At 42.7% G+C, this 26744-nt stretch overlaps 1 protein-coding gene across 1 annotated transcript in view; it reads right to left on the bottom strand.

Annotated features, from left to right (window-relative positions):
• Positions 1 to 19579: 19579 nt before the first annotated feature.
• TFCP2L1 (transcription factor CP2 like 1) overlaps positions 19580 to 26744 on the bottom strand; it is a gene marked incomplete at both ends in the record, with an annotated part of 31951 nt that continues 24786 nt past the window's right edge. The window contains 7 exons of the mRNA XM_082312570.1: positions 19580 to 19617; positions 20063 to 20114; positions 22218 to 22360; positions 23357 to 23457; positions 24129 to 24219; positions 25117 to 25210; positions 25307 to 25355. Coding sequence (XP_082168696.1) covers positions 19580 to 19617; positions 20063 to 20114; positions 22218 to 22360; positions 23357 to 23457; positions 24129 to 24219; positions 25117 to 25210; positions 25307 to 25355 — 568 coding nt within the window. The remainder of the gene's footprint in view (positions 19618 to 20062; positions 20115 to 22217; positions 22361 to 23356; positions 23458 to 24128; positions 24220 to 25116; positions 25211 to 25306; positions 25356 to 26744) is intronic.

Consider the following 26744-nt stretch of genomic DNA (forward strand, 5'->3'; position numbering starts at 1 on the left):
TAACAACTCTGCTCACACTGCTTTTTAAAGTAAGTGCAAGAGGTAAGGAGCTGGGACTGCATCTCCTCACACCGTGTGCTGCACCATCCTTGGAGCAGGAAACCAGCAAGCAGCTCTGGATCCATGCTGCTGCCTGCTCTCTCAATAGACTTTTGTTCTGTTTCTCTATGTGCTTGTGTTTTTTTAAGCCACCCTTATTAGTTAATTGCTTCATTCCTAGCTGAGGACCTCTGTCAGATCCACAAGCAGCTTCCAGATCCCATGCTCAGATTCCCTATAGAGAAACAAAGAGTCAGGGTGAAGAAGGGAGCAGCAGACAGCAAGGGCAGTCATGGCCTCTTGCCTCTTGGCCATAAATGCCTGCATCAGCACAGGAGAGAACCAAAAGGACCACCCCCACCTTTGCAGCTCTGCTGTTTGGCAGGTCAGGCACCTCAGTCCTGTGATCCTTTTGACACAGTCACCCTCGGACATAGCCTGTCCCTTCCCCAGCACCTCCCTGCCCTGCTGGTGGCAGCTTTGGCCGTGGGCAGCCTTGGCCTTTGCAGGGCCACAGCCAAGCCAGACACATCAACCCTTCCTGATGATGGGCTTCAGCACCCTGGGATGGAAGCATTAAGAACAGGTTAAGAACCTGCTTAAAGAAGTAAAAAGACACTTTTCTTTAAGTGCTCAGTTCCCACCCCTTTCACAATGTATCTTCACCACCACCTGTGCCAGAGATACCCTTGGCAATGAGAAGAGATGGAGGACTGAGAGGGCAGTCACAGCCTTGTTGCAACGTGGTAGGAAGGGGGTGACTTTAAACCATCACAGGGGTTACCGCCAGAAGCTGACGGAGATGCTGATATGTGGAGATCTGGCCCCTCATTCAAACTCCACTGGAAAAAGAAACCAGCTCCCCAGGGTGTAGCACAATTTTGTTGCTAACCTCGCTAGTATTGTCTTCAGGAGAACCAGATACAAGTTTTTTCATTCGAGGTTGCTACTGTTAAACTTAAACATGCATTTCTTTCCCCAGCCACCTGAAACACACCGTCTTGGGCCAATATAACCATTTTTGTAGCTATGGGATGAATCAGATCAGGAAATTCTCCCAAGTGAAAACCAGTCATTTATTTCTAACCTGGAGTAGTCAGTGTGCATGCCCTGGCACACAGTGAAGGCAGTATACCACAGTCCAGGCAGGAGTGGGACACAGGGCAGCAATACACCTTGGGTCAGTGCAGCAGCCAAACACCTCCAGTTGTGAGATCCCATCCCCAGGCAACCCACAGACATCTCATCCTGAGACAAGCAGTGCAGGATCAACAGTAGGAATAGGGCAAATCACATGTGGAAAAGCTGAAAGAAGAAGAAAATGGGGGAAAAAAATACTGTGGAAGAGAAAGCCATGTGGCAAGCTTTGTCTCGTCTTACCTACAAGTGTGTAGTGAGCTGTTGCATCAATGGCAAATGTTGGACAATACAAAAGCTTGGTCATTAATATGCACTTCAATCCTTGGGACTGTCTGGCCAGACCACACCCTAACCCAGGCAGTGTGCAAGGCCAGGGAGGTGGAAGGGCTTACTTTGATCTGCTAAGCAGTGAGGAGCAGCCTCATTGTAATGTCTACATGAGGATTTTACCTCTTGGTAGTTCACAAGCTCACAAAGTCTCTGAAGACATGGGAGGCACAGGCTGGAAATGTCACCAGCAGGTTCTCTGATTGCCCGTGACTCCCACCTTACCCATGCAGTAAGGTGAAATATTGCTCCTGCCTGCACAGGGCAGGGAGGCCCACCTCGGAGCCCTAAATCTCCGGTGACAGTGGGAACTGGTGCAGCCACAGCTCCCTGCCCTTTGTCCCAGGGACGTCCCTGGCTACATTTTTCCCGTTTGGAGGGCCCAGTCTGTATGGTGTGATGCGCTGTAACTGCTTGGTGCTGATCTAGCACTTGTGTGGTTTCTCTTAGATGGCACTAACCTCCATGCATGACCTTCATCCAAATACGCTCTCTTTCCACCACACTTTTTATCTCACCAGTTGGCAATGGCACCAAAGGAGGCTCTCGGATAAATATCAGTAGTAACACTTTCTCCCTTGCTTGTCATTGTTCTTCCATGATTCAAACAGCTTCAAATGACAGGTTTGAAAAATGGCCAGGGCTTGTAAAGTGTGGGAATGGAAAGTTTCTGAATGCTGGCAAGTGCTTATCAACCCCTGCATTGTAATGTCAGCAACCAAGTGGCAACAGAGCTGTGCCAAATTAGGTGGAAAAGGAGCGCACACAAAGAAAGATCAATAGATTTAAAGGCAGAATTGCTATGAGCATGAGTACTCCTGAATAATTTCGCCCACTATTTGCTGCAGCATGAGTTTCTCTTCAGTAGCATCTCTAAGTGTTGTTCTAGTGACCCTCAAGGAAGCTGACAGAAACATCCAAGTTTTCCAGCCACAGGACAACATACACCTCACCCAGTTTTTCAGCTTTTAAGCAAAACTAATGCAATAGCTCAGTCATAGTTACTTGGGGAAAGTATTTTATTAACCCATGAACTGTTTGTATCTGCTTAAGAACATCAGAGCACTCAGGCAGCCCTTCAAAGAGAAATGTCACTGGGTATCCAAGTGCTACATGATGTTACAGAAAAATCCTTGCTCAAGAATGTATAGTGAATATGTTGTTCTGTGTGGTAGGATGCACTCCCTGACCAGTTCTGTAATAGACAGTGTTACTTCACTGACCACCATTGAAGTGATGCTCTTGGTTACAGCATGTGGGAACCTCAAACACTGAGCAATCATACACTGCACACCTTCTCCCTGTGGCAAAGAAAGTTTAGCCATGCTTCACTAGTGCAGATATTGTCACAGGATTCTGCCAGAGCAAAGCTATTTTGACACTATAGAATCTCCTTTTTCAGAAAGCTTCTGTGGAAAAAAAGACCTTCACTCACCCAGAAGTCCATCCAAATATTACAAAAGTGCAAAAAACAATTTCTGCCTTTTCTCCAGCAACTTTTGCAAGAACTAGGGCATCTTCACCAGGCATGGCTGCCTCTCACACACTGAGAAAACCCACCCTTGACAACATTAAATTCCCCCCCCAACCCAGACACCATGTCCTCCTAAGCTCTCTCAAAGGCACTCCATTAAAATATATAAATAAATAAAACATGTCACAGACTAGTTAGTAAGGCTGGGCTTAAACCTAATGCTAAAGTATGTTCCTATTAACCCTACAGATCTCAGCTGAGCTGTTCCCAGGGATGCTGCAACCATAGCCAGGAGGCATTCAGATTTATCCAGCATAATGCCTTCTTCCATGGGTCTTCTTGATGCCCCTGCCCAATGCCAGGCATAGCTACAGCAAAGTCCAGGTTCTACAAGGGCAGCCCTGCACATTTGTCTCATTCCTCTTGAAAGGGAAATGCTTAAAAACTTGATCCAAGACTGGCTTTTAAAAAGTCTTCTCTACTTATGCTGTATCTATAATACCCATATCTTATGCCACTGACTTCTGTTGTGTATCTAAAGCAGGAGTCAAGACTTGTGACTACTGCCATGGAAATCTGGAATTGCTAACCCTGGTAGACAGACCTACCCTGAAGCATGGGCAATCACTGGGACTCAAGGGACTATGGACCAAATCTCTACTCTGCCACAGTCTTCAGCCCACAGGTAAGTCATTTCTCCCCAAGTCCACAATAGCATCCAGGCACCAAATGGTGTGGAGGTGAGTTAGGTGCCCAAGTAATTTAGACGTTTTAAGTCTAAACCTCTTTGGTTTAGTTTCCCCTCACTGAACAAGTGGAAGAGCAGCTCCTGGCCTCCCCAGGCCCTTGAGAAGAACCTGGGAGATGGGGAGAGATTGCACAGCAATACATTAGTAGAACAGCTGATAAGCTATTTAGCTATGAAGGACATGTGGGGATCCAAGGGACAAGAAGATCTAGACAAGCCAGTTTGCCCAAAGTTCAAGGAGTAAAATGAGTGATGTTCTTCAGGTTTTTTGTACTTTTCTTAGATGAAGGCAGAAGGAACATCACACTCATGCTGTCCAAAAACACATCCTTCCTAGGCCAGGGCTTGCAGCGTGCACAATTGCAATATGCCAGGAGGTGCTTTGGCCAAGCCACTTGGTCAGCTAACTTTTCAGAAGACAGTTTGCGTACTCAAAGCAGTGAGAACAAAGCGTACAGGCTAAATAACTTAAAAATGTACCTTAGGCAATTGGTGTTCTACCCTGCTCTGCTGCCCTTCATTTACTGAGGTGAACAATGAATTAAATTATGCTTTGCCAAGAAAAAAAAAAGTCTGTTGAATAGTGTCAGAACATCCCATTTTGGAAATGAGGCAGGATTATTTTTGAATGGCAAAACCTAAATTTGCCATTTGTTGAGTCACAGTTTTGAAGTGGTATTTTCACCCTAAATATAGATTACTCAATAAAAAAGTTACAAGCTATGAAACAGAGAGAAGCTTTCTCTTTCTCAAAAGCCATATCAGACATGGGTGGACTGTTTGAGGGAAGTTTAAAATGAAGTTCCACAAATTTACTACTGAGGTTGACACAAGAAAAAGTTGTACAACACTGTATTATTTACATGTTTCGAAAAACAAGCTGTTCACTCAGACTGTCAGGGAAGGAAAAAAAAAAAAAAAAAATAGGCTTTATTTCTATAGCAACAGACCAGAAGCTCAATGTGTTAGCTCTGGACTAAGGTGGAACAAAAATATGGTTCCCACCTGAAAGAGCTCAGAATACCTAAAGGGTATTTGACTCCTCTAACATAGCTGCTCAGGTTTATTCCTGCATGTGGTCCCTTTGAAGTCAGTGGGACTGGTGACTAGAAACAAAGCAAGCCTGGTTATGCTGTCCAAACAACAGGAGATGCACACATACACCACCAAAGGGTCCAAATCCACAACCCATTTCGTCACAACAGACCATGGTATCTACATATCCTCAGTAATGTTGGCAGGGACTACTCGCGGCAGCAAATGTGTCAGGTGGTAAGATTTGAAATGGGGAAAACCCTGAAATATATAACTGTTTTTATTATTATCATCAGATTACGTTGTTCTCCACATTTGAGATATTTCAAAGGTCAAAGCCTTCCTAGGGTGTGTCCCATGTCCATCATGGGAGTGTTGTGCTTAGGACTGGGCTCTTCAGTGTGGAGCCCATGGTCACAACTCAGACGATTAAGGAAGTTGCCAAAGCACCTGCTAGAATTTCCCCCTTTTTGAAGGAAACCAAGACAATCATGCTTTCCTTCAAAAGGAAAGGCATGAAGGCACCATGTAATGCGTCTTGTGCTTATGCCTTATGATCCAGACTCAGCTTATAAGACTTATCTTGGTTTCATGGTAGAGAGTCCTGCTGATTGTAACCTCTCCATTCAAATGAAAAAGCACTGGAAAAAAGATGACTGCATCTTGATCTACTTCAAGCCTGTAACTTAAGGGTAAGCATCTCTTATCCACCAACTCCGCAGCCATTTCTCCTCTTGATTGTGTATTCTTTTACAATATACAAAAAAAGCTCAGTTAATGCACCGTCTTACATCTAGGTTACCTAGGACACCAGAGCAAGCAAGGAGAGCTAGGAATTCGCAGCACACACAGCCAATTGCACAAGATCCTAGTTTGGAGGTTTAATGTATTCTCAGCACAGGTACCCTAAGCTGCTCAAAAGGCAGCATACACTGCTTTGCATCACAGCACATGTAAAGCAAGAGGGCATTCACACAGTATGGAGTAGCTCATTTGCTGCAGGTTTGCCCCAGCTTAAAGCCCACTAGACCCTTTGCACTGCCAATCCCACCTGTCACTGTGAAGCAATACTGTTAGCAAGTAAAACCTTAAGTTTTTAGTTGCAATTAATGTGTTCAGCTCCATTGTGACAAGTTACAAGGTTAGCTGGCAACCATATCTCCAGAAGAACTGCCAGGCTTAGTAGAAAGTGGTTGCCAAGTTATATTCTTTCTATTTGCTGGGAAAAATTATTAAGTAAACAAATATATCCCAATTTGATTTTTAAATAGTCATTCTTAAGGGATGAACTGAAATATAATTATGGCTTGGCACGCCTGTGTTATTTTACTTTTCTCCCACCCAACACTGGAAAGACAAAAGCTTTTCTTAGTGAGTGTATTCATAGATTATCTGAGGCAAGAATGGGGCATTATGATCTCCGGTTGGATTTCTTGGCTAGCACTGGCCATGGGCTTCCCCTTGCTGACCCCGCACAACACCAAGCAGCCTTTGGACTGGCCCTGCTTTGAGCAAGGTCTGGGCTAGATGACTTTTGAAGACCCCTTCCACCCTAAATTATTTTATGATCCTATGAGTTTATAGCCTTTGTCACAATCACAGGTTGACGTCAATCACACATCCTGGCAAGACGGTGAAACCTGATATTAAGGCTGGGAGCAAGTTTCATCCATACTGTCGGTTTTCAAGAGTAATTATCTCATTGAGTGCAAAATCACCAGCCTGTAATTAGTTTAATTGCATCCTTCTGCAGCTCCTACCAATGCCAAGCACTACACAACCAGCACTGGGCTGGTAATAGATTAAGCACCCACAGGTGAGCCACATCAGGAGGGATCAGCACAGTTTACAGCAGCAGGCAATGCTGTTGGCTACCCCAAGACTCTGGCTTTATGGTTTGGGGTCTGAAAGCTACTTGCCTGTGTGCCCATTTTTATCCCCTGAACAGCTTAGATGAGATGAATTTTGCTCTGAATTGTTCAGGAGTTGCCTCATTTGCATGACTGGATAGGCAAACCCTCAAGTCACACAGACCCTTAAGGAACAAGACAGAAAGAGCATCACTCACTAGAAAAAGACCATCAGGATCACTAGAGGTTCCCATCAGAAAACTTCTCCAAATTATGCCATTAGCTTTATTCCTAAGGAAGCAGCACACATTGCTATAATGACAAAGTCTTGTAGCACAGCTGACATGGACCAGGCACTGCCAGCCCCCGAGGAAATGAGAGAGAAGGACAGAGAGGTGGGGAAAATACTATTGAGGTGGGGAAAATACTGTTAAGGGTGGGGAAAGAGGAAAGTGATAGGGCTTTTCATGTTGTGACACCTCGTACACCTGGGACAGATCTTTAAGGAGCATAATAAAGCCCAGCAAGAAGTGCAGTACACACTAGTGGTTAACAACACACAGATTCAGCCACTCACCTGGGATGGGTTCCCTGATCCTACCTCAGCGCTGCCTCTCCTACAGCCACCTAGGAAGGGAAATGGCTGGGTTTATAAAGCTAAGTCTCCTCACCAGGTCCTTGTCCCTGCAGTAGTAAGGCTGACCCCATTATGGAACAATCTGAGAAATTAAAACTTGCAGAAACACCTGCTGGCTTGTGTGCACGTCCCAGGAATATTCTCCCAGCTTTGGTGGAAAGGGGATTTCCAGCCCTGGTTTCCTTTCAAGACCTCCCCAAAAAGTGAAATGTGTAGGCAAAAAAGTGTCATTCTTAATTAAGGACCATTTTCTTCCCCAACACTTACTAATAAGAGTCTTCCTTGCCCTCAACCCACCTGGCACCCTGCTGAAGGTGACAGGCAGAATGGCTGAGAAAGGACTCCGGGGGTGTGACTCGGAGTCTCTGGAGGCTCAGCACTCTGCCAGGATGGGGTTTAGTGTCTTGTACTCCTGACTACCAAAATGGCCTGTCAATTTTTTACTTAATGGCTTATTCTGCATTCAGCTATAAATCTCTACAGAAAGAATCAAGTTAAAAATTGTCTTATGCTTAGTGATATGCCCTAAACAGACACTACAGACAACACACATACTGTCGCAATGGATCTCTATATTTAGGTCAATTATTAACGGAGGGATGCACATGATGTTTAAGTTCTTACCGTTCTTCCAGTGCTTAGTGGGTGCTACGTAAAATTTCATTTCTTTTTTTAATGTATGCATTTTATATTTATTATTTTTTTCTGCCTGAACTCACCTCCACATATATTCCCATATTCATTCAACTGGGATTGGTGGCAACCGGTCAGGACTTTATCAGGAGTCCGATGATTTGGGGTTTTCTGAGTTCCGCAATTCTGTAATGTCATGAGGATTTCATTTTAAAAGCAAGTTCAAAAAGGCCTCTGATGGCCCTTCCCTCCAGCCGATGGACCCTTCCCCTCCCGCAGGGCCTGGTAGACCTGAGCAGTTGGGCTAGTTCTTCTCCACAGCCACCAAGCCATGATGAACATGTACATCTCTTTGGCCCAGGTTCTCAGTTCAGGCTCCTGGTCCTGCTCTTTGCACCACTGGGGCTCAGAGGCTTTGCACTTAACCATAATTTTTAAGGACTTCCTCACTGAGAGAGACCAAGAGGGACATCACGTGTGGGTGTGAGAGGCTGAAAGGTGACAGATTAATGCCACTTGGTGACATTCAGGAGAGAGGAAAAATTGTTTCATTGTTTAAAAGTGGGAGTCTCAAAGAATCAAAAGGCTCATTTTCTGAATTGCTTTTCTTGTGTAGCTGGCCAGTAGGTGTCTGTAATCATCACCACAATTAGATGGAAAATTCAACTGTTCGACAGAGAATTGAAAAATGCAAATTAAAACCAACACAAAACTGAGTACAAAATTGCATCACTCTCACACAAAACAGCAGGACTGTCTTCACCGTGCAGACATGCTCAGCTGTGCCTATCGGGCAGGATCACGGTGGTCCCCCTCCCTCCACAGTGAGCCACGGACACTCAGCCGAGGCCACTGCACATCACGTCCAGCTCTTGACACTCATGCCGAGCAGCTGTCTGTGGTGTCTGAGCTGCACAAAGGGCATGGCACTACCTCAGAAATAACATAGGAGGGTGAACGCTCCTTTTCTCACAGGTTGCTTAGTGAGCCATTTGCCACCAGCCAGCTGAGTTGCAAAGTGAGTCAACAATGTGTTGCCACATTGTCCTCATGGTGTTAAAAGTGATTCATGCTGGATTTAAAGTGAAAGCTAAGTTGCTTCCTTGCCTTAGTCACGGTCAACTAATGGTGGCAGTTTTGCTTGAATTCCCCTTGGTGGATGGGCTGGAGACCATTTCTTTAGCTGGGATTCAGCCTCATTTCAGACAGGGACAGAGGAAACAGGACTAAACACCCCAGCCCTGTTCCTACTGCTGCAGTAACACTGGTGGGCTTCACGTTGCTTGTCCCTTCTCTCCATCACAGACAGTCTTTAAGGTCAAGTCAGACAATTATCTGCCAAGAATGACATGGGTGGTGTTGATAGACAACCCTCTGATTATTTTGGGACACATTGGCTACCATCATGAAGCAGAACAGCTAGTCTGTCATGACTTCGTATGAGCGAGGACATCCTTACATGGCCTTAACCCCTGCCCAAACAATCCTGGAATAGTGTGTGCGGTTGTCAGTTATTTGGGTGAAGATAGGAGTAAAGAAGCAGCATCCAAACAATTAACATCATTTCTGATGTTAATTTTAACTACATGGCAGTGAATCAAGTTTTCTGATGACAAACCAGAAACCCAACCATGAATACCAAAAACCCAGCCATAAATAACCTACTTGAAATATGAAGAGCCACTAGTCCTTAAAAAGGTGCCCAAAGATGAGGCTCTGGGGGACAATCCCACCACTCACTTTCAGCCATCACTTAAGGCTGGTATCATGAAATACCCTGTATCATCCATGGAGAGACACGGTGTCCTCCAGAAACTAGCAAGAACAGCCTAACTGGGAGGCTCAGGCTCCCTTTATCCTGGCACCCAAGCCAAGTTGTGATGGCTAGTAGTGCAAAACCCTCCTCCCCACCTTCATACAAAACTTGTGGACTCACTTTTTTGGTTTAAACAATGATGGAGCAAGGTGTCCTCCTGAGCAGGCTGTCAGTAGGTTGCGTTTCTGAGCAAGGTGTTCAGGACGTGGACATGCATTTAAACCAGCAACATGGCTGCATGCATATTTGTTTGGCAACAGTCACTCCTCTTCTGCAAACATGTCAGGGATGCTGCAAAGCCATCAACAGGGACTGGCAGAGCCAGAAGGGAGCTAAAGCTTTTGAAAAAGCAAAGCAGAATGCCTCTCCTTTTTTTTTTTGTCCTACTACTTACTTCAACAATCACCAAATTTATCTGATGTTCTCACTTGGACTTTCTTTCTTTCAGGCCATGCATGTGACAGTAAGCAACTATGGCTGCTTAAGAAACAAAAGTTGTGGCCACCTCCGTGAAATGAGGTAAATCTGTTGGAAAAGGGAAACTGTGGGCAGTTCTGGAATAATTTTGCCCATGACAATGTTCTTTGTCCTCAGGACAGCTGTGCTGAAGCACATGCTTGGCTTAGCATATATGGCCTCCATGCTTTTTTGCTGAGCTTTCCTTTCCTGGGCTGCTCCAGCCACGCAGCCTCAGCCACATTTTTCTTCCTGCATAAAGTCATGTACTCATTTTTTACTCAGATTTTCCCTGATTTTACTACCACAGGTTGAATTATTGAGTGATGTCATGGAGATCTTAATTCCCAAAGTGGTGCCAAGCATCCAGAAACTCTTTCTTCTGGGAGGTGCTAAGTAAGCTTTGAAAATGCTATCACAAAGAAATTCCTCCTCCTCTAGTATATCCAACGTAACATTTCTAGCATTTCTCCTCTCTAAAGCATAGTCTTAACTTCAGCATTCAACAAAATTTTTGCCTTGGAAAACGATTTCCCAGTCACTAATGTGCTTGGCTAATTTTGGATTCCTGCTAATCAATACTTTTTCCAGCTCTATCGTACTTGCTTATGACTTAATATCAGTGAAATCAGAACTGAGGCTTTTCTAGGCTGCAAAATGGATAGCAGCACTGTTTGCAACAGTCAAAAATAGAAGATTTTAGGATTAAAAAAGCATATAGAAAAGAAAAAAAGAAAGTGTATGTATTTTCATAATGAGCAGCACTTTTAACATATCTATCAGGCTCCCTCAGAAGGAAAAGGACAAATCAGGGTGCTGTGCCTCCACATCCACAGCAGGGAGCAGGCAGATGCTGGTTTACAAGTCCCAGCATAAGGACATAGGTGATCTGGTACTCCAAGATCACGCATCACCTGGGGGGGACTTTATCCAGGGTGGCAGTATAACAACTTTTACTGTTTCATTTTGTTTTATTTAAAACATTATTTTCTTCCAGCTTTCTGTTTGTTGTCCTTGCTCAACAAGCTCCAAGGTGGATTTTATTTGTTGCTGTAACTTACCAGCATAGCATAATATTGAGTGTAGAGCCTGATTTGCATCACCTCTCTCCAAGAAATGGGAGGAAGGACATTTGTTTGTTTGTTTGTTTGATGAGCCAAGACAGGCACTGCAACCTGTTGTGCTCTCCTAGGCATGCTCATAGCACTTGGCACCTTGGTTCCCTCCTGAAGCATGAGAGGCTGGTGCACCCCAAAGCCCAGTGGCTGTCCTGACTCCCTGGGCCACGCGTCTCTGGGGAGCAGAGAAGTCTACTCTTGTCCGAAACTCCAGTTTGATCAGGACAACCAGCCTCTGCTGTAATATACTAAAAAAAAAAAAAAAAAAAAATTATTGCAGTGTCAAATCTTTCATACCCAGGTAAGCCTGGAAGCATTTAGCTTCCTTACAGAAAGAGTATGAGGGATGTTATTTCCCTGCCCGCTTCATAGTTAGGACTAATCCTTTTAACTGAAAGATTGCATTGTTTTGTAAATTGGAAAATTAATTTTAAAATGTTTGCTTGCTGTTGAGGATTTAGATGAGATTAGGCCAATGCTTTGGCTAAGCAGCTCCAGTCTTAGGTCTTGGCTCTCCTCACTCATGAAAAACTCTTTTCAGCTCCTGTCATAATTAAGAAATTACGGCTGCCGCTGACTTCTGGGTATGTTCCCTAGGAGGTCTTTTCCTTATAAGGTTCTCTTGGTGTGTTTCCCACAGAAATTAAATTGTGCAGCATTGCCCCTTTCCCCATCTTTGAGCCCCTTTTATTAGGCAATTTTAGAGAAACAACCTTCCTTTTTGCATTTACCAACTCCTGCCAGCACATGGGTCAGGCTTAGAGGAGAAGAGGGATAATTTTGCATGGAGCTCAGTAGGAACCACCCATGCATGCGATGCTCACACAGCACCCCAGGCCCAGGAGGGCTCAGGGAAGGATTCCCCTCTGCTGTCCTGAAGATCCCCAGGGATGGCCTCAGCTGAGCTGGCAGGGCTCATACAGCCACCAAGCACTTGCTGTCGGTGGCCTGACGCACTCAGCATCCTCCAGCCAGCCCTGGAGAGCCCAAATGCCAGCCTTGGACCCCCCCAGTGCCTACCAGCACCCTGCTGTCACAACACAACCTGCCCAGCTCCCCTGCTGCTGCCTGCAAGTGAACTTGAACCTATGCTGAAGTTGAAGAAGCTGTGTTGAATCCCAGCAGCCCTGTGAGTATGATGCTTCCTTATCATGCATGGAGCAGTTGAACATTTCACCATATCAGGCTTCAGATAGCTTGATTTTCACCTCTGGTGAAACTTTAAGCTAAAAGAAACTAGGGTGGACAGTTCCTTTCTTCTTTTCAGGGATGCCTGAGTCACCAGTAAGGGAAAAATAATCAATTCTCATCTGTCTTCCTCTAGGAACATTGTCTGTGCCCTTATACTTTGCATATGAACTGATATATACAGATGCACATACTGCATTGTCTAGTTTTGTGATTCAAATACTTCTTCAGCAAAAGAAAGGAGCCAAAATTGCTCTTGAGGTCAAATGGATCTCGGGAGAAGCTGCTCACTTTCAAGCTTTCAAACTGTCTGCAAGTTTGAAATTTGGATTAAGAAGCACCCTTGCATGGTAGTACATCCACTCGTCTCCTTTGCCTTAAAGTGAAGTTTGGCTGCTGGAAGATAGTATTTGCAAACTGGGCTCCATCTTCTCCAACTAGAAAATGACACTGAACATCTATCAGTCTCCTGAACATGTATCTTATTAGATCTATGGCTTAACACTTAGAGGATACTGAAGTGTTCCCAGCCAAACCATTGTGAATGCTCCAAGTCCAAACCTCACTGCCTCTTCTCCAGCATGTGTCTAACAGCTGCTAAACGGGACAGAGCATTGCTACCAGGAAGGACTTTTTGCTCATCTCTGATGTCACCGACGACCAGGCTCTGAAACGCCTGTGTCCTCTGAGCACTGCAAAACCAAAGCCAGCTGTCAGCTAACACAGCTTGTGCTCTCACTGAAGCGTATGCCCATTGTCACGGCTTCTCTAAGAATTAGGCATTTCTCCTCATGCCTTGACCTGGATTAAATACAAACTGGTCACTGCATTGTGCTGCAGAAAATGAAGTCAGTCCCAACACGAAGAAAATGCTGCAGGATATTTGGCTACGGCTGATGTTCTCTCAGTTTGCAAACTCCAATCCCACCGATTTCGAGAGGGTGCCCAGCACCTTACAGCTGTGCACCAAGTAGGAGCCGATGCCGAGGTTCTCCTGCGCCCCTCCATGCCAAGCAAAGCAGAGACGAAACCCGTGCTTCTTACAAACAGGTTTATTTGCATTTTGACTGGAGCACAGATTCCCGATACAGATTTCTTCTGCACAACAGTACAAGAGCCAGTGCAAAATATGCTTTTTTTTTATTCATGTACAAAAAAAAACCCAAAACCAACAAACGAAAAGACAAAGAGTGTGGCAGTATTTACTCACAACTGGTATGCCTCAGCCTCCCATCAACCCACCTCCACTCACCCTCGCCCGTCACGCCGACCTCGTGGTCAGCATCGCCCGTCTCGAATGGCTGCATTGTCAGTGAAGAGAGGTAACTCCCCTAGCCCTGTGTAAGATAAACACTCACCCCAAGCAAACTGGGACAACAGCAGGCTACTTAAAAATGTTGGACACACCAGCTGCTCACCAATGTGTCCCCCCACAGGGAGAAGAATTTTGAGGGAATGGCAAATAAAAAAAAAAAAAAAAAAAAGGTACAAATCAGAAATGCACAAAAACTTAGGCACCAGCTTAACCCATTTTTTTTAAACAGAGGAAAGGATGTTAAGATACACCTCCAGTCTACCTTCTCATATTCACCCACAGTAGTGATGATCAAGGCCAAACAAACACTCCCCACTTTGAGTACCCTGTGCTGTCAAACAGATTATAATCTTAAGAAAATATTTCTATTAGTAGCATAAACTTAAACCATTTCATAACTGGAGAAGAAAGAGAAGCTACAGTCTGAATACAAGTATTTCTTTGAGAACAGTCAAAAACAAAACCAGAAACAAACAAAAAAAATCTGTCCCAGTCAACCACCCGATGATTGTTCGAATTACAGCCAATGCTTAAGCAATACAACATTCAGCTAGGGAAGTCATCATACGATTGTTCTGCTTAGGGAGTAGCTCTTACTAGTTTATAAAGCGTTGGGCAATCTATTTCTCTTTTACTCTAACTAATTTTCAGAAGCTGCAATATTGAACTGCAGTGTTAGTGCAAGAATATGCTCGTCTTCACCAAGGCCTGGGATTTATATTGCAGAAATTCATCAAATTTACATCACTCCAAGTGTACCATGTCCAAATCACCTAGAGTCATTATTATGGACTTTTACATTTCTACCCAAGGAACGGCTGGGTGTTGAAGCTTGATCAACCAGAGTCTTTTACATTGAACTGCAATTAAACAAAGCAGAGTACCAGTTAAAGCCAAAGAACACAAGTACTCAGCACATATATGTTTTGATACAGTACGGTATGTATGTGTGTGTATATATATATATGCATAAATATGTATATGTTACATTATAAGGAGAAGGCCATTCAGGACTTCTCAACTGCAAGAATCCTATTACCACCTGCAAATCTTGAAACTTCAGCCCATTAAATTTTGCACCAAGACAATGAGAACTCAAATATTTTCCAGATTGAATTATTATTTCTATTTTAGCCAATTAACCAAGCAGGGCCAGCTGAAAGAACAGGAGCTTTAATTTTCGTAATACCAGTTCTGCCACCTCAGGCAGATGGCACAAATTTCTGTCACCAGATTATTTGCCCCTTCCCTGCCCTGCAGTTGTGTATCATCGTCATTTCTATGAGTTCTCAGACCATCACCAGAGTCATACTAACTGATCTGTATCAATTTATTCAGTTGCCAGAGAAAATGCCACAATGTATGAAATAATTTCAAACCACCAGTACAGTTCTCATGAGAACTTAGCAGTACTGGCTGGAGCCATATTGGTTTTAATCGTGTAATGGTTCTGCCTTTTACCAGCAAGCCCACTTCTACTCATGGTGGCTGTCACCATACATACAACCTAAGAACTGGACAGTTTGGGATACCATACTATTCATTGTAATCCTAAAATCCAGAGCTTATAAAGGTCTGCTGTACAAATTTCACATATAGAGTTGAAAAAAGTCCTGTTTAAATCACTTTTAGCAGGAGGTTTCATTTGTTACTTTTTAAAAAAGAAACAGGAGCAACAACAACAAAAAAAAGGCAAGAATAAATGTAACAGGCACTTAAGAGCAAAGTAAATGCAAAACCCTTTTGGATATTTAGATGAGGGGGAGCTACTCACCTCCCCCCCCCCCGCCCTTGCCTTTAGCCTATCTGGAATTTAGACATCTAGCCCAGACTAATCATTTGTGCTTCCTCCAGTCTTGAGGAGACAAAAGCTTCCTTCTGGAAGCTGTCACATCCTCAAATAGGGCAAATGAGTCTCCAGGGATGGCAGACCCTCTGCAACCACAGGGAGAGTCTAAGCAGTTAGCTACGTTACCTGCCACTTACACAGGTAAGACAAGTCTCTCTCTCTCACTCTTCACATAAGCCACTAACATAAATCCTGAAGGCTTTGCTTGGTTCCTGCATGGACAAACTCACCAGCTTCAACAGGGCAAGGGTTTGCTTTTGCGTTTTTGGGAGGCAGAGGGGAAGGTTGGTCGGCAGTCCGATCTCACACCAACATTGCTCTGACCACTTGCACTAGCCGCTCAGCCACGATGGTTCATGGCCAGTTTGCCCACGTACAACCACCTGTTGGTTACGCAGCATCAGGCAACAAGGGCAAAGGGTGCAACGTGTTTTCCTAACACCCACAGATGCATCTCAGTCTACACGTGCCTCAAGGCAGGCAGCGGAGGGGGAGGTGCTGATTTCCTCTCTGTGGTGACCAGTGATAGGACACGAGGAAATGGAATGAAGCTGTGTCAGGGCAAGTTCAGATGGGACATTAAAAAAAGGTTCTTCACAGAGAGGGTGGTCAGTTACTGGAACAGGCTCCCCAGGGAAATGGTCACGGCACCAAGCCTGTCAGAGTTCAAGAAGCATCTGGGCAACGCTCTTAGTCATATGGTTTAGTTTTAGGTAGTCCTGCGAGGAGCAGGGAGTTGGACTCAGCAATCCTTATGGGTTCCTTCCAACTCAAGATTCCTTCCAACTCTATGATTCTAAGTTGAAGTAACTCGACATTCTCCTAGACACCAAACTAGCTGTGCTGCCTCTTCATGGGCATGCATGTTATTGAGCACAATCCTCCAAATTTCTGCTGGGACTAGAGAGGTTCAATGAGGGCTAGAACTACTCTGTTGGGTAAGCATAGGCCTTACATACATATTAAAGTTATACAGCTTTACAAACAGGCTAACATAGATATAACAGTAGACCTCACCTAGTAGGACAATATTTATAATCTCTATGATTGCTTACTCTGGTACACCTTCTTACAGCAGGGAAAGGAGAACAAGATATATTGTCAAATTCACCCTCATATCAGTATAAGATTATTTGAATTTCAAAAATCTAACAAGGCCCTATCAGGGAGTTATTTTTTTGTTCAAAATTAATCAAGCAAGTGCTACTGAAACACTATGAGGAGTTTTACATATAATTCCTTATGGGAAAAATTTGTTTTTTAAATAATCAAGAACCAAGTTATATTTTCTTTTAAATAAGCAAACAGTTCTTTGTCCCTAACTCTGGGAGCAAAGCTACCTCTACCCTTTCTTCACACTGCTGTGTTTCAGTATTGCTGTGTCCCCTGAATTACAGGGCTATCACATGTAAGGGCATACGGTACAGGCTATACTCATAGCAACTTCAAGATCTTTTTTAAACCGTTCTCATCAGGTCAGATTCACCTCTCTGAATTGCATGCCAACAACCACCACACTACAGAACAGGATGAAAAAGCACAGCCAACATGCATCTTCTAAAGTACTTTCCACAAAATAAACCAAACAGCTCCTGATACACAGGGGCACGTTGGTCCCACCTACTCACAAACACAGCTGGAATTTATTCCCTGTTTTGGAAGGCAGCTGTAACTGTAACAACCTGGATGCCTCAGTGCCCAGGGCCAGGGGCTCCCCAGCTGCCCCCCTCCACGTGCACAGCGGTGCAGAGCAGGCTGCAGAGCCAGGGAGGCAACACCGGCACCATGGCAGGGTTGAGCTTGACATGGCCTCACCTTCCTCTCAAAAAGATGGTGTTTCCCATCCTCCACAAAGGCATATCTCCCCCCAAAGCTCCCCCCAGCTTCCCTGTCTGACCTCCCTCACTCCAGGAGACCATCTACAACTTCCTCACCTACACAACCTGGTCCTCAATAAAGAAGCCTCAAGCTCCTTCACTTCAGGGGGAGGAATCACCATGTCCCAAAGACTGGGCATCCTTTTTGGAGAAATGCTACAATTCATGTAGCATCTAGGACAGCAAGTTGAGCAAGATCGTGCCTAAGTAGGCAATGTTACTCAATTAGCTGAGTTGGCTGAAGGTTTTCCCATTGTAACACGATTTTTCTATTCTAGTATTATTTTTGTTGTAAAAAAAATCAGTGGGGATGAGCGGGTTTTTTTGCACAAAACTTGATGCTTTTAATGAAAAAAAGGTTGCTTTTCTCAATATTTTGCTGTTTATTTCTGTTGGGAAAACTTGAAACACATCGTTTTTGTCAGAAAAATATCAGTCCGTGTCGGTCCGAATTCCTCCAGTGTCAGCTGGGAGCTGTAATTCATGGGCTCCATGTCCCCCTCTTTCCCAGAAGGCTGGGTTCCTGGGCACCCCTCCAGCCTTCATGACGCATTCCCCCTTTGACTAACCCATGGTAAGAGCATCATGGGATCTGTAACCCAGCCAAAGAGCTGGGCCCCAAGAGAGAACGAGCGCACAAGGCACTTGAATTGTAATTTCTGAGGTCTGCAACAGTAGCTCAAACTGATGCTGCTTTAAGGGCCAAATGGATTTAATTAAATGTTTCCATTTCAAAAGCCTAGAACATTTTATTCAGCGTTTTCCAGCTGACCGTTTCTCATTTTTTGAAAAATTTTCATTCCCGGAAAATTTTTGGTATTTCAGCTTTCCATCTCAATTCAGGATGAAATTAAATGTTCAAATATCAGCATTTGATGCTATATGGACATTCTGTTTGGGAAACAGCCTTATTAATTAGCTGCCAAAAGTGAAATGACTCCATCCATGCAAGAAGGGTGTGATCCAGTTTGCCTTTGACATCAGTGGAAGCCACTTTTTCAGCTTAGTGGAGCCTGGATGGAATCCCAAAAGACCAAGGGAGGGTGGAGTTGACCATAGTTGCAGATATCGGAAACAGGAGTCAAGAGTGAAATAGCAAGAATACAAGAAGCAGCAACTAAGATGATCTGTTACTTGGACTCAATCCAAACCTAGTTTTACTTACTTTAGTGAGTAACAGGAGGAAAAATCATTAAGATTATAAAACCTAATTCCTAGTTACAGTAAAGATAGCAGTTAATCAATGTTTTGTAGAGTAGAATAAATCCATAGTATGAATTTGTCATGAGCTCTGTAACTTTCAATGTTCAAAACATTTCCTCAGAAAACCTTCATATAGTCCATTCAAGGAGACTACTGTAAAGCTAAAGATATAATGTGGTACTGAACTGCTTGCCTCAGGTTGTCTGTCCTCCCTCAAACTTCACAAAATTGTTCTGTTGGATTGGTATTACAGATGGATGAGGTCTCTGGACTTTGAGCACATCTACAGGTGGAAAGCAGCTAAGTGTGGACTTCCAGGGTTGACACTCTGGGTGAGGACTGGGCACCAAATCTATCCTCTGCATTGCCCAGTCTGTTTCTAGATTTAGCCCCAAGCCTTTCACCTCAAAGAGTAAAAGAAAAGCCCCAGGGAGCCTATGTCCATCAGCAAAAGGGTGTGTGTTGAAAGCAAGAGAGCACTCAGAACAGTAAATAAATCAATTCACCCAACCATGAGGCATCTAGAGAATTGGTTTCTGTTTATCTTTCATTTCCCTGTAGTACAAAGCAGATGTTTCTAAGTAATAAGCAGAAACCTCGACAATTTTTAAGACTGAAGAGGAAGGGAGGGAGGAAGAAACATGTACAAGCTTTGAGGATGTTCTCAGCTCCAGCTTCAAAAAAAAACAAAAACAAAACCACACACCACCAAAAATGTATATCTGTAAAAGCAAGTTTTTCCTTAAGCTGTTTGGTAATTCTTAGTTCATAGGAGCATTTTATCCAGAAGAGTCTTCATGTTTCCAGTCTAGGCTGTAGCAATCTCAGTGAGGCACTAAATTTTAGGCTGTTAAAGTCTTTCTGTGCAGCACGGTCATTTTAAAATGATGTGGTAGCCATCATTGCTTTCAGCTGTAACAAAGAAGTGCAAAGCATTTTTTCATTGCTTTTAGAAAACAGCACAGATACAGAACTCCAGATTTTCTTCTTAGGTAGTTTGCAACAGTTTGTACTCTTGTTCCACAACCCATTCATGAAAATCAATGTTGAATATCTAGGTCAAACCATTTATATAAAAAAATACAACATACTAACTGTCATCTTTTATCATTTTACTAGAAGGTTTTCTGCTCATTTATGTCAGTGGTATCAGTGGATTTATGGAAGTTTTATAACAGTGTAACTGAGAGGAAAGCATAGATCAATCATAGTGTAAGTTGATGCAACACTTTGACTTACACTAAATTAGATTATTTATCTTTTCAGGATAACAGCACTGAGTTTGTGATAACATTTAGTGCAATTGAAAGGAGAAATTATCTTTAGAACTACATGTAATAGCAGCAGCAATACATACCTTTTAATGTGCTGATAACAAAACAAGATTCATCTTGGAAGTTTTGCACCATCTGAAGGGCAGAAGGAAAAAAGCCAACACAAAATATTTTTAGCAATTTAATTCAGGTTTCTTTCAGTGACAGTATAGAATTTAGAGGAGAGTTATCAAACAACATTTAGTGTCTAGTCCTACACAGCCCTGAGTAACCCTGCCCATAAGATTATTAAAGTACATGACTGATTAATTAAGGTCCTTGCAGCTGCTGATGTGCTTAAGAGAAACTTAATAGTAAAGTGCTTGCCTGGAACTGATCTGGCTTGTTCAGCATTTTACCATCCCCTTTGCAGCTCATAATCCTGCGAGTTCTTACACCACTCCAGTTCGTCTATTAAAGAACATGCTCTTAATTGCTTTCAATGCAGGTATAATAGTTTAGACCGGATGAAGACAGTCCCTCTCCTAAAATCTAGCAATGGTAATACACACACACATTCAGCTGAACCATGAAGCTTCGTTGAGCTTACATGGGCACCTGGGATAATATCTAGAGGTGGTCAGCCCTGAGAAATGGACTCCTTGCTGAATAAAGGAATATTGTTACTCTAAAGCCATCTCAGCAGTGTTCACCTGGTTATTTTGACCAGACATTAGTATAGATGCTGTGATTGCAAGAATCATTTACCTGTTTGTATTTTGTCAAGGCACAGGAATCTTAATGAAACTGCTATGAGAGGCAAGGCAGATCATGGGAAGCAAGATCAGTATCTAAAGCTATTTGAGTTATTCATGATCAACAACTAGATTTTCAGAACATATTCAGGTTTTAGTGAGGCCCCTAACTAAAGAGGTGAGTTAAGAGATCCAGCTGACTTCAGATCCAATCTGAAATACTCATTTAAGCTTCGTCATTAGTCAATGCTTCCTCCCATCTTAGAGCAGCTGTGCAGGACAGAGGAGGTGAATTACCTTCAAGAGGTGTCTCATACAGTTGGAGCAGATGATGGACACCTAACTTCAGAGGGCAGGTAACCAGAACCTCTCTGATCAGTTCAGAAAATTCAGCTTTAAGCAAAAGCCTTCTCCTAGCTATTGAACATCATTCAAGTAGAGCACTTTCCAGCTGTAAGTTCTCCCACCAAATATCCTTTTCATCTTAGACTAATCTCCCTATTCTCTTTTGGGTTTAACATCCACCCCCTGCTCCCGCAAATCAAACTTCACTGGTCAGTCTGTGTGTCTGTGCCTGATGATGCATGAAGTACATTAATGGAGTGCCTCATTCTTGCCACTATAGTACTAGAACAAGAAAAAAATATAAAAAAAGCAATAGACATTGTTAATAATTGACTTAAATAAAAACTTAAAGCCTTATAGCCAAGTTGGTTCAGGTAATTCCCCTACCAAGAGTTGCCTCCAAGCACTTTACATCCATAAAGCATCAAGGTTTCAGATTTAATCAGGCTGAAATAGCAAGGAGACTTTAGGAATAAGCATTACAGTCTTCAGTTTAGGCTCCAGTTGAGACCTATGCTCTGCTTCATTTGTTTTAACAATGTTTCTTATAAACGAAGCTCCTTAAGTGATTCTAGTGCATGAATGAGTAAGTAATTTAGTGGGGGAAAAAGAGGAAGAAGGGCAACTCACTATTAACCTGCAAGTTAATGGAATGGACTAAATTAAGCCATCATATAATGGGACACAAACAGCTAGCAGAGGTCCATGAAATTATAGTGTGCGCTTACACAGCACTGACTCAGACCCAGTGGCTGTAATCACTGGCCAAGATGTAAGACTAATTGCCCTAAAGATTTTCAAACTTGCCTTCTTTAGAAAACTTTCCTATTCAATTTTAAAGGTTCTCACTTTAGATCCTTACTTCAGAATTTGTTTAAGTAGCCAACGTGAAAAGAAAATGACTGATTTTGTTGTGTTTTTGTTTGTTTTCAAAAAAAAAAAACAAACCAAAAAACTCTTTTACAAAGCAAAGATCTTAACACCACACCAAAATCAATGGTATGCATGAATGATTTGCTTTAAGTATTTGCTTTAACTTGTTGGGATTAGTAACCTTGCAAAGCTTCCATGAAGATTCATTTCATAATTTAAAAGATCATTCTAACTTCAAGAAGTCAGACAACTGTTACAGCGCTGACAGTTTGCATTAACTCCTTACCTCATTGCTCACTAATACATGGATCCCTGTGGGTCCCTGCCGATAGATTCGATTTATCTGCTGTGGAGAAATGCTGTACAAGTTTGCAATCTTCTCAATTAACTCCAGCGTGGTCAATTCTTCCAAGAAGATTGCATGATATACTGCAACAAGTTGAAAGCAATTACAGAATTACAGAGTAATTATAGAATAGCAACTACCGATAACACCAGGATGTTCAATATCAACAACCAAGTGTCAAATCTTGACAGCAGATAACAAGCTTAGTACCTTTAAAACAGCCCCCAAATATCCAGCTTGATGATTTGTAGAAAAATACCCAGTATTTGGATGCAGTGGGCAAATAAAGCACACGGCACTTTTGCCCAGAGGAAAACACAGGGACTAATGACAACATGTATCGTGGGGCACTGAAAAAAACGCTCTCATAAAGATGTTAATATTTTTGGATAATCTACTTTTACCGATTTTGACATCTTAAAGTAGATCCAATTAAATAGTAAAACACATGATATGATGTTACACAAAAGTAGTATTTTATTAGATATTATCTCACTAACCCCATAGGCACGAACTACAGACTACAATGCATCAAATAACTGTAGATGACAGTATTATTTTTTAAATGCAATCCAAATGGTAGAAACAACCAGGCAGAAAAGCTCTGCCTGGTTAATGCTACGCACAAGAACTGAGGACAATCTCTATTCTCATTTGATTGTACGTTATGTCATGAGGGATAGTTAAGAGCTGTGAGTCCCCAAAAGCTTAGAACTTCCAAGAATTAGAATCTCACTTTAAATGTACCGACCTTCCATTTCCCAGAATATTTTCAAACAAGCCATAGTCTAAAGAAAATTGTGGATGGGAAGGTAGTTTTTAATGCTATGGTCCCTATTAAGAACTGAATAGAGACTTTGCTGTGGCATTCTGCAAATAGCTTGTAAGTTGGGTCTGTTTCCCCGGCAGATAGTACCAGTTAGAATCTGTAGCCCTGAAACTAACCACAGTGTCAGAACTGGGATAAACTGGACCCCTTTAAACATGCAGGACACCAAGCTGTCCCACGCAGGAGCTCAGGCAGAAAGCAGCATTCTCACCAGATAAGTGTTTAACAAAATCCATACATAAAAACTTACCACAAAGACTGCCATCTCCATTTTCTCGTTTTTGGTGGAGATGGGACCTGTTTTGCTCTGGTTCTTGACAGACATAAATTGTCATCTTGGGCCTTACATTTCTATGGATTATTAAAAAACAGTAGTGAGTTATTTAGTAGACCTAACATTGTTCCAGTCAGCTAGCAAACACTGAGAGACAGAATCATTCAGGCTGTGCATAAATCACCAACTAAGGGATAGTCTTGATGCTGGTGACTGGATGTCTTGGGAGGTCTAGTAAGAGCCCCCTGGGAGGTGGTGGTACCGTGTAGAGCACCTTAATCTCTTCAGGATCAGATAAGAATAAACAGTTTTCAGCATTTGCCAAACAGTTCATCATACCTGCCTTTACTGATTTGAATCCTGCCCAGCTGGAGAATTTATGTTATTGCCATATAAGTAAATTTAAGAGTCATTTGAGGCTCCAGGGGTTGGTTGGTTTGTTGTTTGTTACCTGTGATGGAGATGCAAGACAGGGTATTGTAGGCTGTGTCTCATATGAAGTGGATGGAAGCTATCAGCTGGTAGCAAATAAACCACTGGAGATCTACATGATGATGCTTTATTTTGGCAACATTTCTGAGCTGTGCTTGGATTTGAATACCATTGTGATCTCCAGCCTCTGAGATGACCTCTCTGAAGTGTTAAAAAGAGGTCTAAATGCTACAGCTCCAGGATTAACTTCTAGTTAACACTGAAATTATCAAAGGATGCTGCCATAACAAAAAAATAGGAAGGAAGACGTACAAACCTTCCTTTGATTGCATTAAAGAGCCGAATTCCATCAGCAGGCCCACAGATTTGAACAAAATCTTCTTTGGACATCTTCAGTAAGTCAGCACCTACATATTTCAAATTGATTTTTTTTCAGAAGTTAAGCAAATCTTAGCTTCCAAATTGTGTGTACGGGCAGCAGGAAAGGGCAGGGGGAGAGAATCCACAAAGCTAATCAGACAGATTTGCCTAGAGAAGTTGCAAATTCAGAGAGGTGTACACTGCAAATCAATCATTGTGAAACAGAGAGCTAGAAGCTGCCAAAAGAGCAGTGCTGCACTGGAAGATATTCTAGCCAACTCAGACACAAGCTAGACATCTAACATTGGCCATTAAATGGCCCAATTTTCTCTAACTGCCATGTTCACCAGGTTTAATCATGTTGCAAGTCAGATAGAGGCTCCTCAAGGTTTCAACACCTTTAACAACTCCCCCTTCCACAATCTTACTGCTGTGTACACTACCTAATGGGAGGGTACAATGAAGATGGAGCTGCAGATGGAGCCAGACTCTTCTCAGAGGTGCACAGGGACAGGATGAGAGGCAGCAGAGAAAAGATGGAAGATGAGAAACACTGATTAGGTATAAGGCAAAACTTTTTCACTGTGAGAGCAGTCAAGTATTTGAAGAGGTTGCTTAGAGAGATGAGGTTGTTGAATTTCCAACCTTGGAGATACTCAAACACAACTGCACAAGGCCCTGGGCTTGCTTCAAGCAGGGGGGTTGCACCTAATGAACTCAAGAAGTCCCTTCCATCTTAACTTATTCTCTTCCATCTTAACTTATACTATATTTCTACAAACTGTTTTGGCAAACGCCAACTAATCTAGAACAAAAGAACAACCACACTGGATCAGACCGGTGATCCCACTAACAGTGGCCAGCAGCAGATGCTATTGATATGAAGCATGAGCTGCACTTACAAAAGAGAATAACGACAAAATAATTGGACTGTTTAAACTCACCCGAAAAACTTGAGAAGAGTCTACAGAATGGAGAGAACCTATTACGATGAAGCCACTGCTGGGCATCTTGAATAGAAGCAGAAGGAAGGAGATGCTACATTGCAAAAAGAATAAGAAGGTCTTGAAATGAACTGTTCACCAGTGTCCTAAAAAAGAAAAGCACCACATTAACATGATCTCAAGTACTTACATCATTGCTGGGAGGCAGGAGCTCCACTTGGTGGGTTGGAGAACTGTTGCTAAAAAAAATTATATAAAGTTGGAAGAGAAAAAAAACATTATTTTAAATTTTACATTGCATTGTCCATCTTCTTCCCCCTCCTCCATTTGACTCAACTGTCACAAGTTACATACCAACTTGGCTTTTTTCTCTATCAGATTTTTAAAAAGGTGTCCAAAAAGTGGACCAAGAAAAGAAAGAAAATGAAAAAAAAAAACAAAAAACCTCTACTTGAGCCTTTTGTTGGTCAGTTGAGGTCCTACTCAACACTGAGAGAAAAACTCAGTTCTAACCTCACCCAAGCTTTTCCATACAGGTGACTCACTAATGTGATGCCATCAAAGCAAGGAAGTTGCGACCAACTAGTGTAGCTGAACTGAAATATTCTAGGAGCCAGAGATCCCCTAACTAAATCCACTCTCTAATAATGATTCTTTGCAAAAAATTAATAAAGAACCTTGTAGTTCAAACCTGGTGTTATTTTAAACATAGTAAATCGCAATTTAACTATATTAGACAAAACCACATTTCCACTAAACTCTCCCAAAACATAGACAGGGCTTTAACACATCAAGGATTTTTCCAAAGAGTTAATAATCTATCATTCGAAGAAAATGCTCAAAAGATCTCTCTACTAACACCAATTTTTGTCATTTCAGTGTTTGTCCTTATTCATAGGTTGAGGTTGCACATTGAAAATTTGTGATACAACATTGATTAATTAATGAGTGGGAAGGTGACAAGGCTGTAGAGTCCTAGAGGAGGAAAAGAAAGGCCTGTGCCAAATTCCTACAGAAAAATATGTTCCAGAGAGGACTCAGAAGTACTGAGGGACTGTGCTGTGTATTTCTGTCATCAGCTATCATCTTGGGTGTTTCTTTATGATGGCTATATTAATGAATTAAACATGCCTCCTGTTAATTCTTTGTTCTGGAATGGCTTCTCAGAACCCAGGCTGTTTTGCTCCAGACAGACTTTCTTTAAATCCCATTCAACTGGGAATTCAGCACCCCAAACCACCTCAAGACAGAAAGGAAGGAAGAAATACCAACTCTGAAGAGGTGCTGAAGGCTGAAAGCCTCTAACACTCTTGTCAGAAGATACTGGGAATTGCTGGTACAGGACATGGTGTGTTCTCTGACCCCTACAGAAGAGTAAGAGAGGAAATTCACGGCAGAAATTGCCTTGGTGGTCCTCTGATGCTCACCTCCCATAAGCAGTGAACATACGAATAGTACTCTGCATTACAGGGAATTCCTGGCTGGAATATCTTAAAAGTCTTTGTGGGAAATATTTTCCCCTTTCTAGGAAGGGTGGTCCTTGACCTCTTCTTCCAGGGTATGAAATGCATGGACACACAAAACACATGCACACAAAGGCTACCGTATCAACAGGAAAGATAAAGCAT

Source organism: Platalea leucorodia, assembly GCF_965183815.1.
Source record: "Platalea leucorodia genome assembly, chromosome: 5".
In the NCBI taxonomy this organism is placed as follows: Eukaryota; Metazoa; Chordata; class Aves; order Pelecaniformes; family Threskiornithidae; genus Platalea; species Platalea leucorodia.